Raw genomic sequence first — 16,631 nt, 5'->3', positions numbered from 1 at the left:
GGCAGGATGGAACTCAAAATTCACAGCTTTATTGCTAGAGAGCAAAACTACACACTGGTACACAGAGAAACACACGGCCATGAATGAAGGAGAACGTGACACTGAACTGAGGGAGACATGGACATAAATACACAGAGGGTTAACGAGGGAAGTAGGAGCACACGGGGAACACAGGTGACACTGATAATCATAACGAGACATGGCATGAGTAAAACACTGATGGGAGACTGTCAAAGTAAAACAGGAAGTACACAGAGGTGCAGACAGGAGGAGAGAGAGAGAGCACAGACACAACGGGCTGGGGAAAACATGGAATAAAACACAAGGAGTGTAGACAAGGGCTCACAGATACACAGAGGGGCACACAGGGGTTAAAGTCACAAGGGGAAATCCAATAAGGAACATCTTAACAGAACAACCTAGGAACCAAGGCAAAAATAAAGAACAAAATACAAAACACACGAAAACTAAGAATGCTGGGTCAACATGACCCAGGATCATGACATGTATAACAAAGTTTCAAAAAGCATTTCATTATTTCATTGAAACAATTTACATTTGGGACCTCATATTACTCCACATTCTCTACTGACCACTAATTTCACCAAATTTGAATTACTGTTCAGAGGTTTCAAATGATGACAGGTTCACTGTCATCATTTACCATTTTGCAAGAAAGGGCCATGAGGATAATTCTAAATACTGGTCACAGAGATCACACAAAAGCCTGTTCTTGAAATCAAACATACTGAAATTTACTGATCTGGCTCATTTTCAAACCACACAAATTATGTTTAAAGCCAAAAACAACGTGCTCACTGACAATATTCTAAAACTGTTGATTTGAGGGGAGTTCAGTTTAAAACATCTGTGTCCATACAAGAGTTAAATCCCAGTATCATGGCATGAAACTGTAGATGTGGCTAATGTGTATATACATGTAAATGTGTTGTCTCTTTAAATGTGTAACCGTGATTATTTTCATGTTGGATTGAAATAAAATATCTCCCTCTGCTGGTACTGCAGCTTACTGCAACTTTTGCAGCTCACGCTTAGCCTCATTGGGAAATGGACACTGTGGACCAGCGTGTCTATTATACGCTTTGCCATGATACTGGATTGGGAGTGAAGCTATGGAACAAACTTGGTGAGAAACTAGAGCAATGACTCTAGTTTTGCAATATACAGGGAACAAATATGGCTTTGACTGGGTGTTCTCACCCAGTATTTATCCTCTGTGTCATGTAGAAATCTCAATAATATATGATGAACTTGTCATTTTCCTTTTTTGTTATTGTATTATTTTAACATATTCAAAATAAAACCACATGATATCATAACACAAGGTATGCAGAAGAGTATCTTTAAACAAATAGCACATCAAACCTGGAAGCAGATGGGCTACAGCAGCATTAGATCACACTGGGTGCCATTCCTGTTAGCTAAGAACAGGAAACCAACCGATGGTGCAATTCATGCCAACTCGCGCTATGAACTCATTACAAATGAACAGCAGAAATTTGGAAAAATTGTGTGACGAGTCCTTTCAAAAGAGGCCAACATTCACCCTATTCAAACTGGAATAAAAAAAAGTTACACTTCCTCAGAATTTTATGTGTTTTTTCATCTTATCTTTAATAAATATTATGTTTAAATAGTTTGCGGATTGCTTTCTATCTTCATTTACATTTTATACAAGTACTTTTTGAAAACACATCTACAAGTATACTGTTAAAAAAATATGAAAATATTAACATTTTTACAACATGGTAACAACATAACAAACACGTTTACAGCCTGGTTACAACAACTGTTTTGCTAATTCCCTCCTTTAATAAATGTATAAGAGGGTATCCAGTGCAGCCAGCAGTCAGTTTGTGCATGACAGATAAAAAGTGCTTATAAACATAGATTAAAGCGCTGCATGAATATTTGTGAGTGAATGTGGCTAATAGTGAAACTCACCTTGAATGCTCAGTTAGTGTAGAAAAATACTACAAGTACCAGTGCGTTCATTAAAAGTGTTACACAAGAAATCTTTAGACTCTGATATTACTAAGTAATAATTAGCAGGAATCTGTTTCTTTCCAGGACACGCTCGCAACCAAACTCAGTAAGCCTATCTGTCTCGTCAAAATGGAAAACAATAAACAAATGCAATCTAGCTACTATATGCATTTTGTTGTTGAGTGACTAATCACCAGGTGGCAGCAGTTATAACTCTTACTGTCTTTATCCTTTGCTTTTAAGGACACAAGAACAAAATTCAGTCACATGTGAGTTGAAAGACAGCTCAAATGTGAATCTGTGTAATGAAAAGATATACTTGATGTACATCTGGATTTGCTCTGTAGTACTGGGTCTGTAGCTGTGTGTGATCCTGACCAGTGTGACACAGTCAACAGTCTGAGTTTATTTAACAAAAGTGAATTATTTCTGCAAAGAACACAAACGTACCGAGGAAGCCAGTGATAAGTAAGACCAAGACCAGAGTCCAAACCCAGGATACAGAGGTTCATCAAACGTGGTGTTGAAGGTGTGGAGGTGGATCAGCTTGTCAGAGGAGACTCTGTAAAAAGACAGAATGCCAGCAGGACAGTCCACATACACTGCTACTCTGCCAGAGACAGAGGAAGAAGAGGAACAGGAAGGGATGGATGTTCCTTTTGTATCATGCCAGATAGAGTAACCACCATCGGTGAACAGACTCCAGGACTGAGGATTCCCTCCAAACCAACTGTCATTTCTTTCTCCTCTCCTGCTGATTCTCTTGTAACTCACTGATATATGCACACCTCCACTCCACTCAACCTCCCAGTAACAGCGGCCAGTCAGACCATCTCTGCACAGCAGCTGATGATTCTGGTCAAATCTGTCTGGATGATCAGGATATGACTGATTTTCTTTCACATATGTCACATTCCTGTTGTTGTCAGACAGTTTAAGGTTTCTGTTTACTGTATCTGTGTTGACTGTGAGCTCACAGAAATCTAATGAAGACAAAAGGACATAATCTGCTCATTATTACCTTTTCATGAAAACTAACGTTGGAGATCATCTTCATCCACAGTAAGTTTTGGTCATTTTAATTTTGACTCATTTTAAAACATACTTACACTTCCTCAGACCTTGTCTGAGCCACTGGACACCAGCAGGCTCCAACCTGAAAGGAGGAGGACTGTCAGGACCAACACAGTCTTTTCACAATGCACTTTCATCCACACACTTCACTTATTTACTGCCAGTGTTGGAGTAATAACTGTGTTCTTCACGAATGCATTTTACATCAGTATGGAACACTTGTAAACAAGCTGAATACACAGGATTAAAGTCTATTTGATCTGTTCTTCTTTGAGTTACCATTCATTTATTTTTACTGTTATCATCACTTTACTATGTCATGAAGTACATGAAATGTCGCTCTACAAATAAAGTTCAGATCCACAATTTGTACACACTAAATCTGTTGCCTTGTTTCTTCTAATAAAGTAATGAAGCATTCATACAGTAACTATCCAGTTAATCTACTTATGGCTATACCTATTTAGCTTTTTTCTCCTCTTTGTCATTATCTTTGAGTGCAATACATTTTTCCATACTTGAGACTCTGTAGTCTCCAACAGGGATCTTCAAGTCCAGAAGATAGCAGCCTTTTTCCTGAGTCTCCTGGGTGATTGTAGCTCAGGTCCAGCTCCCTCAGATGAGAGGGGTTAGAAGTCAGGGCTGAGGCTAGAGAAGCACAGCCTTCCTCTGTAATCGAACAGCCTGATATCCTGAGAACACACAAAGAAATTAAATATTTTATCACTTTTTTTCTGTAATGCAGTGACCATTACTGTTAAATTACCATTGCTATTTTCATCTGCAAGTATTCATATTTGGCAGTATAGATCTGTTCTGCCAAGTGGCATGAAGAGTGCAGCAACTGCGGGAAGGTTAAAGCTGTCTATATTATATGTCATAAATGAGTTTTGCCAACTTGATGTATAGAAGAGAATAACCTGACCAGCAGGAGATGTGGGCTAGTATTAAAACAAGCTGACCAATACCATAAATTTTCAGTTTTGACATAAATACAATATTTTAATTTATTTTAATGATAAAGAGCTGTTGCTCTCAGAGAAATAGATTCATATCTAAACAATAATAAAAGCCACTGTATAGAAATGTGCCAAGGTGTGTTTTAGACTGGACTAGACTGTTGAGATGTTGAAATCAACAAAGGTACCTGAAAAATGGTACCATAGGAAGAAACAGAATAGATGTGCAACTGGTATGACACACAAAAAGAATATACTAAATTTAAAGATGACCATTTGATTAGATTAGAGAAACCTGACCTGAGAGTTTCCAGTCTACAGTGTGGATTCTTCAGTCCTATCAACAGCAATTTTACTCCTGAATCTTGCAGGTTGTTATTATTCAGATCCAGCTCGCTGAGACTAGAGGATTGCAAGCTAAGAACTGAGGACAGGGCTGCACAGCTTGCTTCAGAGAGGTTACAGACACTCAGTCTAAAGAGACAATAAGAGAAATAACATTTTAAGTGAAACAAGTTATCAAGATCTTATCACATTTTTGGGGTGTTTACTTGTAAAAATAAATAGCCCAATTAAATACCTTCGGTATAGTCAATACTAGACAGTAAAGATATATATAGACTAGTGCCATAATGCCATAACCGCAAAACACGGCAAATCTTCGTTAGCGAGTTAGCACGCATTGCCCTGTTAATGGGGCTGCACGGTGCTAATGCATTAACGAGCTAACCGCGCAAACACGTTGACGCATGGGGCAATCCGCCCTAACTCGCTAACTGAGATTTGCCGCGTTAATGCGGTTATGGTGTTAAGGTCATTTTAATGAGATTAACGCTGACAGCACTAATATAGACAGTACAGTCTGACATTATACAGTCATCTGGTGTTTAGCATGACTGTGATAAAATAGTTCTATTAACTAAATTGACTTTATTGGTGATACTGGAGATAGTATTGAAACAACTTCTTTTCCCCTAACTGTTTTCCCTAGAGCAGCACTGTACTGCAATCTGACCTGAGAGTTTCTAGCGTGCAGGAAGGACCCTGCAAGCCACAAGACAGTAGTTTCACTCCTGAATCCTGCAGGTCGTTGTTACTCAGGTCCAGCACTCTCAGGCTGCAAGTTTGGGAGCTGAGAACTGAGGCCAGGGAGCCAACATTTCGTTCTGTTATGAAACAGCCATTCAGCCTGAAGAAAATGATGAATAGTAATATTTGTGTTAAAGTGACATGTCAGTCGTTTTTGAATAAGATGTAATCCTATCTACCCGTCTAATCTATCTAAAAGTGGCACTAACTCTTACATATCCCACATTACTATTGTTTGAAGAACAGAAAACACGAAAATCATGAAAGCATAAAATTATCAATGAGAGACCATAGCTGCGTGTGAGATAATATATGAAAAGAAGGTAGGTATTCCCCCAGCGTGTCCTTGGTCTCCCCAGGGGCCTCCTTCTCGTGTGACATGCCTGGAACACCTCATGCAGAAGGTGCCCAGGAGAATCGTAATTAGATGGCCAAAGCACCGCAACTGTCTCTTTTCAATGTGGAGGAGTAGTGGCTCTACTCTGAAACCCTCTTGACTGAACTCCTCACCCTATCACTAAGGAAGAGGCCAGCCACCTTTACATGAAGCTAATTTCTGCTGCTTGTATCTGTGATACCATTCTTTCTGTCAATAAACAGAGCTTGTGGTGAAAGGTGAGTATAGGGATAAACCGTTATATTGACAGCTTTGCTGTGGTGATCAGCTCTCTCTTTACATGACAAACTGGTACAGCATCCCCATCACTCTCTGACTGTTTGATACCTCGGTCAATCTCTCACTCCCCTCTCCCTTCAGTCCCCTCTCTCCTCAAGGATCGCAAGCAGAGGAGTTTAAGACCCTGAAATACTTAAACTCCTCTGCTTTGGGGCAGAAACTCATCTCTGACCTGGAGTGAGCACTCCACCCTTTTTTGGGCTGAGGACCGGATTGCAAATCACACTCGGCTGCAAATCACACCAGTGAGAGCTCGAGACCACCACCTGAGGCCAACAACAACAAGGCAACATCCTCTTCTAAAAGCAGAGATGAGATTCTGAGGCCACCAAAGTGGAAGCCTTCTGTCACTTGGCTACAACTAGAAATTCTGTCCATAAAAATTATGAATGTATTCAGTGACAAAGGACTGAGTCAGACACCCACTGAGAATAAGTTCGACTTACTGCCAAAAGATCAGACCAAGCTCCAAGTTTTTGCTTCAGCTACCACCTATTCCACATTCTGCTTGGACTGCCAGTACCTATCAGCAGCCTCCAAAGTCCCACAGACTAAAAAGGAAGGAGCTGGAGGGAGAGCGTTTGGTGGTCGGGCCTTAGCCCATGGGGCCTGGCCGGGTGCAGCCCAAAAAAGCAATATGGGCTTCCTGTCCTGTAAGCCCACCACCCACAGGAAGTGCCAAAGAAGTCAGGTGAAATGGGTGTTGGGCGGTAGAACTTTTCAGTCAAACATCTAAATCATTCAATTCAAGTGTTTCAATCATTTCCATAGCCACAGGTGTATAAAATTAAGCATCTAAGCATGTAGACTGGTACGACAAACATTTGTCCAATCCAGATGCAAAATTTCCTCACTACTAAAAATTCCACAATCAACTGCAAAATGGGATTTTCTTTCTTTTAAGTAAGGCAGAACTATATCCATCTGACCTGAGATTGTCTAGCATACACTGTGGACTCCCAAGTCCAGCAGATAATATCTTCAATCCTGAATCCTGGAGGTTGTTGTTACTCAGGTCCAGTTCTCTCAGTCTAGAAGACTCAGAAGTAAAAACTGAAGACAAGGCCTCAAAACTTCTCTTTGCAAGGGTGCAGAAAGTCAATCTAGGTAAAACAACATAGGAAAGACATTTATTTAGCCTTATTTTCTGTTTCACAGAGAAGACTATTCACTAATTTCAAATATCTATACACTTTGTTTTCAATACATGTGTACCTGTGTACTTACACGGCTTTTCTTGAGGCTTTGACCACAGGCAACAGCCTTAGAAGAGCCTCCTCTGAAGCAGAGTATTTCTTCAGGTTAAACACATCCAGATCATTTTCTGATGACAGTAAGATGAAGACCAGAGCTGACCACTGAGCTGGAGACAGTTTATCTATAGAGAGACTTCCTGATCTCAGAGACTGTTGGATCTCCTCCACAAGAGAACGATTGTTCAGTTCATTGAGACAGTGGAAGAGATTGATGCTTTTCGCTGCAGACAGATTCTCACCAATTTTCTTCTTAATGTGCTGGATTGTTTCCTGATTACTCTCAAAATGTCTTTTTGTGTCTGTCAGTAAGCCTCGAAGGAGACCCTGATTGGTCTGAGTTGAAAGACCCAGGAGGAATCGGAGAAACAAGTCCAGGTGTCCATTCGGACTTTCCAAGGCCTTGTCAATAGCACTCTGGTGGAGATATTTTAAATAATTTCTTTCTTTAAACAGTTTAGACCATAAAGGCATTTTTAGCTGATCTTCCAGCACATTAATACCAGAGTTGATGAAGGTCAGATGGACATGAAGAGCAGCCAGAAACTCCTGAACACTCAGATGGACGAAGCAAAACACCTTGTCCTGGTACAGTCCACTCTCCTCTTTAAAGATCTGTGTGAACACTCCTGAGTACACTGAGGCTGCTCTGATATCGATGCCACACTCCGTCAGGTCTGATTCATAAAAGATCAGGTTTCCTTTCTGTAACTGGTCAAAAGCCAGTTTTCCCAGAGATTCAATCATCTTCTTGCTCTCTGAATTCCAGTGTGGATCTGTTTCAGCATCACCATGATACTTGATCTTCCTTACTTTAGACTGAACCACCAGGAAATAGATGTACATCTCAGTCAGAGTCTTTGGTAGCTCTGCTCCCTCTCTAGTCTTCCGTACATCGTCCAGAACTGTAGCAGTGATCCAACAGAAAACTGGGATATGGCACATGATGTGGAGGCTCCGTGATGACTTGATGTGGGAAACAATGCTTGTGGCCTGGTCTTCATTTTTGAATCTCTTCCTGAAGTACTCCTCCTTCTGTTCATCGGTGAACCCTCTGACTTCTGTCACCATCTGAACAAACTCAGGAGGAATCTGACTGGCTGCTGCAGGCCGTGTGGTTATCCAGAGGTGAGCATAGGGAAGCAGATTACCCCTGATGAGGTTTATTAGCAACACATCCACTGAGGCAAATTGTGTAGCATCAGTCAGGATCTCAGTGTTGTGAAAGTCCAGAGAAAATCGACACTCGTCCAGACCATCAAAGATGAACATGACCCGAAACTCATCAAAGCTGCAGATTCCTGCTTTTTTTATGTCAGTAAAGAAGTGATGAACAAGTTCCACCAAGCTGAACTTTTTCTCTTTCAGTACATTCAGCTCTCTGAAAGTAAATGGAAATGTGAACTGGATGTCCTGGTTGCTTATGTTTTCAGTCCAGTCCAGAGTGAACTTCTGAGTTAAGACTGTTTTCCCAATGCCGGCCACTCCCTTTGTGAGCACTGTTCTGATCTCTTCCTTTTTTCCAGGTAAACCTTTAAAAATGTCTTCTCGTTTGATTGTTGTTTCTTGCCTGTCTACTTTCCTGGATGATGTTTCAAGCTGTCTGATTTCATGTTCATTATTGACCTCTGTAGTATCCCCATCTGTAATGTAGAGTTCAGCGTAGATCTGATTCAGATGGGTAGGGTTTCTTGCTTTAGCAATGCCCTCAAGCACACACTGAAATTTCATCTTCAGACTGTATTTAAATTTATGCTGACAAACTGCAGCATGGCATTCTGAAAGAACACACACAAAGCAGGATTTTTAGAAGTACAAAGGTACATCAAACCTACCACCAATTATGCATTCTCCTAAAGCATGAGTATTTGAATCTATCAGTCGATCAGCCATTTAGTCTTCATTCAGTGGGGTAAATCTTTGGAAGGTTGTCTTACTGCTCTGTAGACAGTCAGCCAGCTTCCCCTGGTTCATTTTTCTTAGGAAGTGCACCGTGCTCCTTAGAAATGAGTCTTTCTGCTGTTTGTCGTCACACCCCAAAAATCTGTCATCCTCACACTCATTGCCTTCTGAGTTATCTGGACTCACACTCTTCTGCAGGTTTTTCAGTTCATTTTTCCCAAAAGGGATAATATTGTCCTCCAGTTGCTGTAATAGAACGTAAATGAAGAATACAATTAGACTAATGAAGCCACACATCAGATCTATGGTGGCCAGACTGGCAAACCACAGGTTTGCAAAATATAGCATGGGTATGTCTGTGAACTGACCATATTTAAAATATTAGTTTTAACATGGACAAACCATAAATTTGGAGTCCACGTCATACTGATGACTTTGATCCTCTGAGTTCTCCCAGTCCTCAATCCTGTGGATGAACCATAAAATAATTAGCTTATATTATCTCTCATTAAATAGCATAAATAGGAATAAATGCTTAAAAAAAGTAAACCTTTTTCCTTGTTCTGATAAGGGTTTACTTTTCCAGGTCCCACATCTATAGAGTCCAGATTCTACAAAGATGTGCCTGCCAACATTATTTAGCACTATAACTTATTAGAGTCGCCCTAAAATCAGAACGTCCATGGCCCTTCCAGGGTGAAAACAAGGTGCTATAGCAGCTTTCAAAGAAGCACAATGAACTGTTTAAGAACTTCACTACAAAACATAATTGCTACAGTTAATCATGTTTTCTGTGCAGCAGGGAAACAAAAGGACAAGCATTACAACTGATATATATTTTTTATAAATGTACGCTGCTCCTACAACATGTAGATGTCTACCTGCAAAGATCTGCATAGCATCAAATCAATGAATCCGGACCAAGCTTGACATTATGCTATCCCACCTAATCCTTGAACCACTAGAAATGCCTAATGATTTTAACACATGCTAATTTGTTATCCTCCTCTATGGGTGCAATAACTGCTCCTGGTTCTACACAGTTTGTCTATCCTTGTATTGTAAGCAGGGATAAATAGCAAATGATGACCAAACCAGTTCAATTGGTGGAAAGATTATGACAATATCCTTATATCAATCATCATCTCCCTGAGACATTATGACTCCAAAAAGTTTGAGTTTTAAACTGTGAGGGAAGAAGTATAGATCAAGGAGGCTCATGAGAGACAAATTAGATTTAAAAAAGTTTGTATCTTTAACTAAAACGTACACTGTGCTTGAAGCTTTCTGACAGCAGGAAATATGGATTCCTAATATCAGTGTGTGTGTCTATGTGTGTGTTAGTTGTGTACATTAGCAAAGCTCTCCTGCCCTGTCACCAGATGTAAGAACCATAACACAACAATTCAAAGACACATCAGAGACATTTTACTGACAGCTTACTTCAGCTCATCAGGATCTTGCTTTTTAAACTTATAAATCACGCTTTTTGACTTGTTGCTGTTGAAGGAGACACAGCTGGGTGAAGATCCAGAAGATTGTAGTCTGTGATCAATCCTGAAATGAAAAAGCAATGATAAATGTTAATAAATGACTTTCTGTAAATATTAATTTTTTTTAAATAAAAAAAGTATTGTGTCTAAAATTCCTCTCCAAATTTACCTTCCATCAGCAAATTTTTTAAAATAAGACTCCATTGGCTGGTCAGTTTTCATGGTCACAGAATTTAGTTTATTTCCAGTTTCAGGTCCAGCAGGTCCATTAGAGTGTGGCATGTGCTGCTGCTGCTGCTGCTGCTCAGGCTTCAACACAAAGGACACACAGAGCAGGGATTGTGAATGATAATCAGGTGCTGAGCTCTGATACAGAGAAGATAAATAAATATAAAAAATACAAAAATAAGTTGACCAATATTATACGTGTATGTAGAAAGGAGTATTATAGTAAAATATTGAACAACAATAAACATAATATGAAGGGAATATGGGATGTTTTAAACGGTATCATTAAAAATAATTCTGGACAACAAAGTTATCCTCAATACTTTATCGACAATGGCAATATTATGGAAAACACTGCTGATAAGGTCAACAGCTTTAATCATTATTTTGTAAATATTGGACCAAAACTGGCAGAACAAATTCCTGAGTCACTGCCATCAGTAGACTGTAGTGAAAACCTGATTGATAGGAACCCTAACTCAATGTTCCTCACATCAGTGGAGGAAAAAGAAATAATTGACATTGTACACATGTGTAAATATAAAACATCTACTGATTGTAATGATATTGACATGAAAATCGTCAAGAAGGTCATTGAAGGAATTGTAGGACCTCTAACATATATTTGCAACTTATCATTTCAGACGGGAAAAGTGCCAAACAAAATGAAAATAGCTAAAGTTGTGCCGCTGTATAAAACCGGGGATAGACGCCACTTCACAAATTACAGGCCTGTTTCTTTACTACCTCAATTCTCCAAAATCCTAGAAAACCTGTTTAATAAACGATTAGACAAATTCTTAGATAAATATAAATTACTCTCTGACAGTCAATATGGATTCAGATCAAAAAGATCAACATCTCTGGCATTAATCGAATCAATTGAGGAGATTACAAATGCTATAGATCAGAAACAGTATGCAGCTGGAGTATTTCTGGATCTCAAGAAAGCATTCGACACAATCAATCATGACATATTAATTAATAAACTGGAACGGTACGGGATCAGGGGGGTTGTACTGCAATGGGTGAAAAATTATTTAAGTGACAGGAAACAATTTGTGAAGCTGGGTGTCCATTCCTCATCATGCTTGGACATTGCTTGTGGTGTTCCACAAGGCTCTGTACTGGGTCCAAAATTATTTATTATTTATATAAATGATATTTGTAAGGCATCTGATATATTAAAATTAGTATTATTTGCAGATGACACAAATATTTTTTGTTCTGGGGGGAATCTAAAGGAGCTGCTGGATACAATTACTTCAGAAATGTGCAAAATTAAAAAATGGTTTAACAGGAACAAACTATCGCTAAATCTAAGTAAAACTAAAATTATCTTATTTGGGAATTCCCTTAGAAATGCACAAGTGCAGATTCATTTAGATGGTGTGGAAATTGAAAGAGTACTTGAACATAAGTTTCTTGGTGTGATTATAGATGATAAATTAAACTGGAAGTCTCATATAAATCATATACATAACAAAATTTCAAGAAGTGTCTCAATTTTGAGTAAAGTAAAACACATTCTGGACCACAAATCACTCCACATTCTCTATTGTTCCCTGACTGCACCGTATTTGCATTACTGTGCAGAGGTTTGGGGCAATACTTACAAATGTTCGCTATCATCAATCTTTATATTACAAAAAAGGGCCATAAGGATAATCCATAAAACTGGTTACAGAGATCATACAAATCCACTATTCTTAAAATCAAAAATTCTAAAATTCACAGATCTGGTTCATTTTCTCACTGCACAAATTATATATATAAAGCAATAAATAACCTGCTTCCTGACAATATTCTAAAAATGTTTTCTAAAAGGGAACGGGGATACAATTTGAGGGGGGAATTAAATTTAAAACATCCTTGTATCCGTACAACATTAAAAAGTTTTTGCATCTCTGTGTGTGGAGTGAAGCTGTGGAACAGATTAAGTAAAGATATGAAGCAATGTCCAAGCATGGCGCAGTTTAAAAAGTGGTTTAAGGATATGGTTTTTACAGGGTACAGGGAAAAGGTAGAGATTTGATAGGGTGTTCTTGTCTAATATTTTCATGTGTGTGCGGGCGCACGGGTATGTTGGTATGGGTATATATATATATATTTGTAGGTTGTGTATCCTTGAGGTGTTAATGGGGTTATTGAAAATGTGCATATGTGCGTATGTGTATATACGTATGTATGGATAGATAGAAACATATATGTATATATATATAAAAAAAAAATTACACATAACATATAATGTAATTGCAAGGAGGTATTTCTGTAGTCTATTGATACTAGATAGTGGAAAAGGGGTGGGATTAAATAAGCTTATGCTTCTTCCTGCTCCTTTTTGAACATGAACGTTATTTGGAGTTGTGGTTGCTCGTTTTCCTTTTGTTTTGCTTTGTTCATTTGTCTCTTTTAATTCTATTTTGTTGTACTTTTTCAACATGTTCAAAATAAAGATTCAATCAATCAATCAAAGAGTCGTGGATAGTTAGAGATCCAAGTCATACCCAAGCCTAGACCTTCACACAAACATCAAGCTGGGGGGAGAGTCACATTATACCTCTTACTCGATTAAAGCTATCAAGCACTGCAGCAGCTTATTGACCTCAGCACTGAGAACACGCAGGTGAAAGTTTTCACTCAAATAAACTGTCAAATAACTTCATGTGTCTTGAACAGATCTATTACATAACATAATGAAACGTCTGTCAATGGAGCTGATAATGTGATTCAGATCTTTTATTATTAAACGCTTTCTTGAGTGATTCAAATATTATGTTACACCCGCAACAATAACACATTCACCCTCAGTTGTTTTCCTGAGAACATAATCAAACTGCTAATGTTTAACAGTAGGCTAATACCATTGCAACCGATCAGTGATCTACTCACTGGACTTTCAGACACAAAATCTATGAGTGTGCAGCTCTCTGGTGTCCCGAGCACTTCTGTATACAACAGCTGTCTTGCTCTGTATGTTAAACCTTTATAGGATGAAGCGAAGCAACACTTCTTCCTCTCTACATGCTTGCATGTTTCTCCACACCTTCATTACATCACTGTGACCGGTTTGACAGGTTAGACTGTCTGAGCTGTGTTCAAAGAATCAGATATTATAATGAGAAACCACTTGTGCTTCTCAGAAACACTTATTAGTAAATATTATATCTCTACTTGGCTTTTGAATATTTGCTCTTATATTTGCCCTTTATACATGAAAAAAATTGTGAAATACTTGTGCAGTAGTGGGACTGCGGGGATAAATGTTGCTATCAGTGCAGTGTTCCAGAACACGCGCAATTACTATAGCAGAGCTGTAGAAGGTTCTTAACCCATCAGCTTTATCTACTCCTTTATGCAAGGAGCACTGCCAGCACTACAAAATTACCTGCAGCAGGCCTCAGGTGTGAATGTCTCTGTACAAACAAGCACAACCACCTCGGTGGTGGATCAGTGATGGTCTTTGGAAACATATGCAGGTGAGGCAATGGCATCCCGACTGTCATGATGTGTCAGGAGGACTAACAATCACACGTTCAACTACAATAACACTGGAAATGAATCATATTCATATAAGCTTTGAGACAAGACTGAGGATTAAGATGAAGCAGTGTGAAATGTTGGTGATGACAGAAATTTAATGGATTCATAGGTAACTGTCACCTGAACACATTATAAGCAAGTGATGGGGCTAGACAGCATGGCTGTTTTAATGATTTCTGCTAAGACAAGACAATAATTACAGGCTCCAACTTAACTGCTGTGAAATCCCCAAAAAGGTTAATGAAAAAGAAACTATGCAGGAAGGTGGAGCATCCCTGGATCAGTATCAGTCTGCAAGAAATCACACCACAGGTCATTTCAACATGAATGTCCCTTAAACTACAGCCTGGAGAAAGTCCTGCTGCATTTCCCTGATCGGATCTTATCTATTTTAGTTAATACAACACAGTTACACAGCTCACGGCTGAAACCAGTTCAGTTCAGATGAAGGTGAACCCAGTTTAATGAAGATGCCTTAAAATACTAGTAACTGGAATTTTGATATTGAAAATGAAAATTATCTTAACATTTTCTCCACCTTTTTAATTTTTTGAGTGTACAGTTTTAAAGTATTCAGTAACTACAGTTAAATTTAAATGAAACAGATTGTTATCATTATTATTATTAATATTATTATTATTGGTCAGGGAATGACTGGACTACTAATCTCCATGGAAACAATACCTGTCTATCCATGGCACAGTTTTTTCTGCCATGCCAGTTTTTACCACAGAGCTAAAAGAGCTAAAGTCACTATTTCAACCATGCTTGCTGCGGGGGGGGCAAAATGTACAAACAACAGAAAGTTTCATCCTCTGAAGCGCAGTTTAAACCCGAGTTTAACAGCATGCTGAAGCCTCGGTCACTCTCACAAACTCACGATACACCAGCCAAAGGTCACAACAAAGCAGAGAGCGGGACACTGACACACAAAACGACGTGATCATTTAATGCGAGTCCATAAGAATATAGTTGATGGTGATGATGACGATGGTGATAACCGGACGGAGATATAAAATAAACACATACACCGATAGCTGCGTATACATATGTGCTCTAAATAAATTAATAAACACATCATGTCCGAAATGAAGTAGAAAGAAGTACGAACATACTGTAACGATGGTTAAATGTTATTTTACAGTGACATGTTGGTTATCTCTGCACGCTGTTGTTATTTCTTTAAGATACATGTTTGGTTGTGCTGCAGGAAATAGGGAGTTAATGTGTGCAGGAAGGGGAGGGGGGTTCTTGTTGTTGTTGTGTGACTGCGGGGCTGAAGTGAAGTGTTGTACGAGGGCACTCTCCCCGGAGTTAACGGCCCGTTTTCCTGTGTTGCCGAATAAACGGACAGACTGAGATCCAACCGTCTGGTTCTTGTGAACGTTACAATACTTATAATCCATAGCCTATACTCGACAACATCATCAAGCAAAAGCATCAGGAAACGTCAAACAGTGAAAGTAAACATGACCAATAATGATACAAACAGGCTGAGTGTGTGCCTGTTTTTGATGCGTGCTTCTGATGGTGCCCTCAGCTTATTTCCTCGATCTGTTACTCGAGGGTCAGTCCGCCCGTGCATGGGTGAAGAATCTAAGATGAGCTTCTTGCCATGTTTAAACTTCTTCAGGAAGTTTAAACATGGCAGACAGACACGTCATCGTATTATTAACAGCGGTTCTCTTTTCCCAAGTCCTCATCAATTATTCTTCACAAATTTCTTTGATGAAAGAAAAAGCCATCGGGAGAGGACACGTGAAGTCATTTTTGGACGAATTCCAGCCCGTAGCTGACGTGTCGAATAAACAGAAGTTCTGACTCCGTTACTTGAGCATAAGTTACTAGTGTAAGTAACCGAACCAATGCTGTTGTCAACGAGCAAAGCATTCAAATCTGCACCCATTACCTTCAAATTGAGGTTTCTCACAGAGAACATCATCTGCTCGGCTGTCATTCTCACAATGAAACTGAAACACACATAACACAGTGAGGCGTTTGAGGAACGTCAGAAAAGGCCAGTAGCTCTTTAAAAGATAAAAGACAAATTTACAGGTTCACAGAAACTGTTTCCACTTTCTCAGAAATGCAGCAACTGGTTATTTCTTGAAGTCTAACAGTATTATTCAATGCATGTCTATACTCAGTATTTCTAATATAAATATCACTATGAAAAGCAGTGATATGTGTAACGTTACAGGATATATTAGTATTCTTTGAGCTGCAGCCTTAACAGAGAAATTGTTCAAGTTTCTATATAAAAATTAAGTTTCTTCCCACATGGACATGAAAGTGGTTTATTGTTTTTCTGTTTGGCATTTCTATATTTTATCATGTCCGCTAAATCATTTTGCCCTGTATCTGTTTGCCTTTAGAGTTTATCTGCTTTATGTTTGTGGTAATTATT

The 16,631-nt window shown here is 38.9% G+C and overlaps 1 protein-coding gene across 4 annotated transcripts; it reads right to left on the bottom strand.

Moving 5' to 3' along the window:
* Positions 1-364: 364 nt before the first annotated feature.
* Positions 365-16,352, bottom strand: LOC120740643 (NLR family CARD domain-containing protein 3-like). 4 transcript variants are annotated; one of them, XM_040043104.1, is made up of 13 exons: positions 16,134-16,291; positions 10,623-10,762; positions 10,404-10,517; positions 9,511-9,585; positions 9,363-9,426; positions 8,996-9,206; positions 7,033-8,836; positions 6,735-6,908; positions 5,056-5,229; positions 4,341-4,514; positions 3,600-3,773; positions 3,117-3,163; positions 365-2,990 (listed from the first exon to the last, which is right to left on the bottom strand). In XM_040043104.1, the coding sequence occupies exons 1-13, from the start codon at positions 16,179-16,181 to the stop codon at positions 2,431-2,433; spliced, it is 3,759 nt and encodes a 1,252-aa protein (XP_039899038.1). In that variant the 5' UTR covers positions 16,182-16,291; the 3' UTR covers positions 365-2,430. The 4 variants fall into 4 exon arrangements, 3 of the variants coding, with proteins under 3 accessions (XP_039899038.1, XP_039899040.1, XP_039899039.1); XR_005697426.1 differs by having other exon boundaries at positions 2,923-2,990; positions 3,541-3,773; positions 16,134-16,352; XM_040043106.1 differs by lacking the exon at positions 5,056-5,229 and having other exon boundaries at positions 16,134-16,293.
* Between the last annotated feature and the right edge of the window lie 279 nt (positions 16,353-16,631).

The sequence above is a fragment of the Simochromis diagramma genome, unplaced genomic scaffold, assembly GCF_900408965.1.
Source record: "Simochromis diagramma unplaced genomic scaffold, fSimDia1.1 OVJJ01000433.1, whole genome shotgun sequence".
Classification (NCBI taxonomy): Eukaryota; Metazoa; Chordata; class Actinopteri; order Cichliformes; family Cichlidae; genus Simochromis; species Simochromis diagramma.
The sequence above is the reverse complement of the archived record's forward strand: the minus strand, read 5'-3'. Positions and strand labels throughout refer to the sequence as shown.

Bases quoted from the DNA above. Each gene is read 5' to 3' on its own strand.
- LOC120740643 (XM_040043104.1), bottom strand. From the start codon at position 16,181: ATGACAGCCGAGCAGATGATGTTCTCTGTGAGAAACCTCAATTTGAAG. The intron at 9,427-9,510 runs GTTTACTTTTTT...GTTCATCCACAG, and splicing joins TTATCAGAACAAGGAAAAAG to GATTGAGGACTGGGAGAACT. The intron at 2,991-3,116 runs GTAAGTATGTTT...TGTCTTCATTAG, and splicing joins CAGACAAGGTCTGAGGAAGT to ATTTCTGTGAGCTCACAGTC.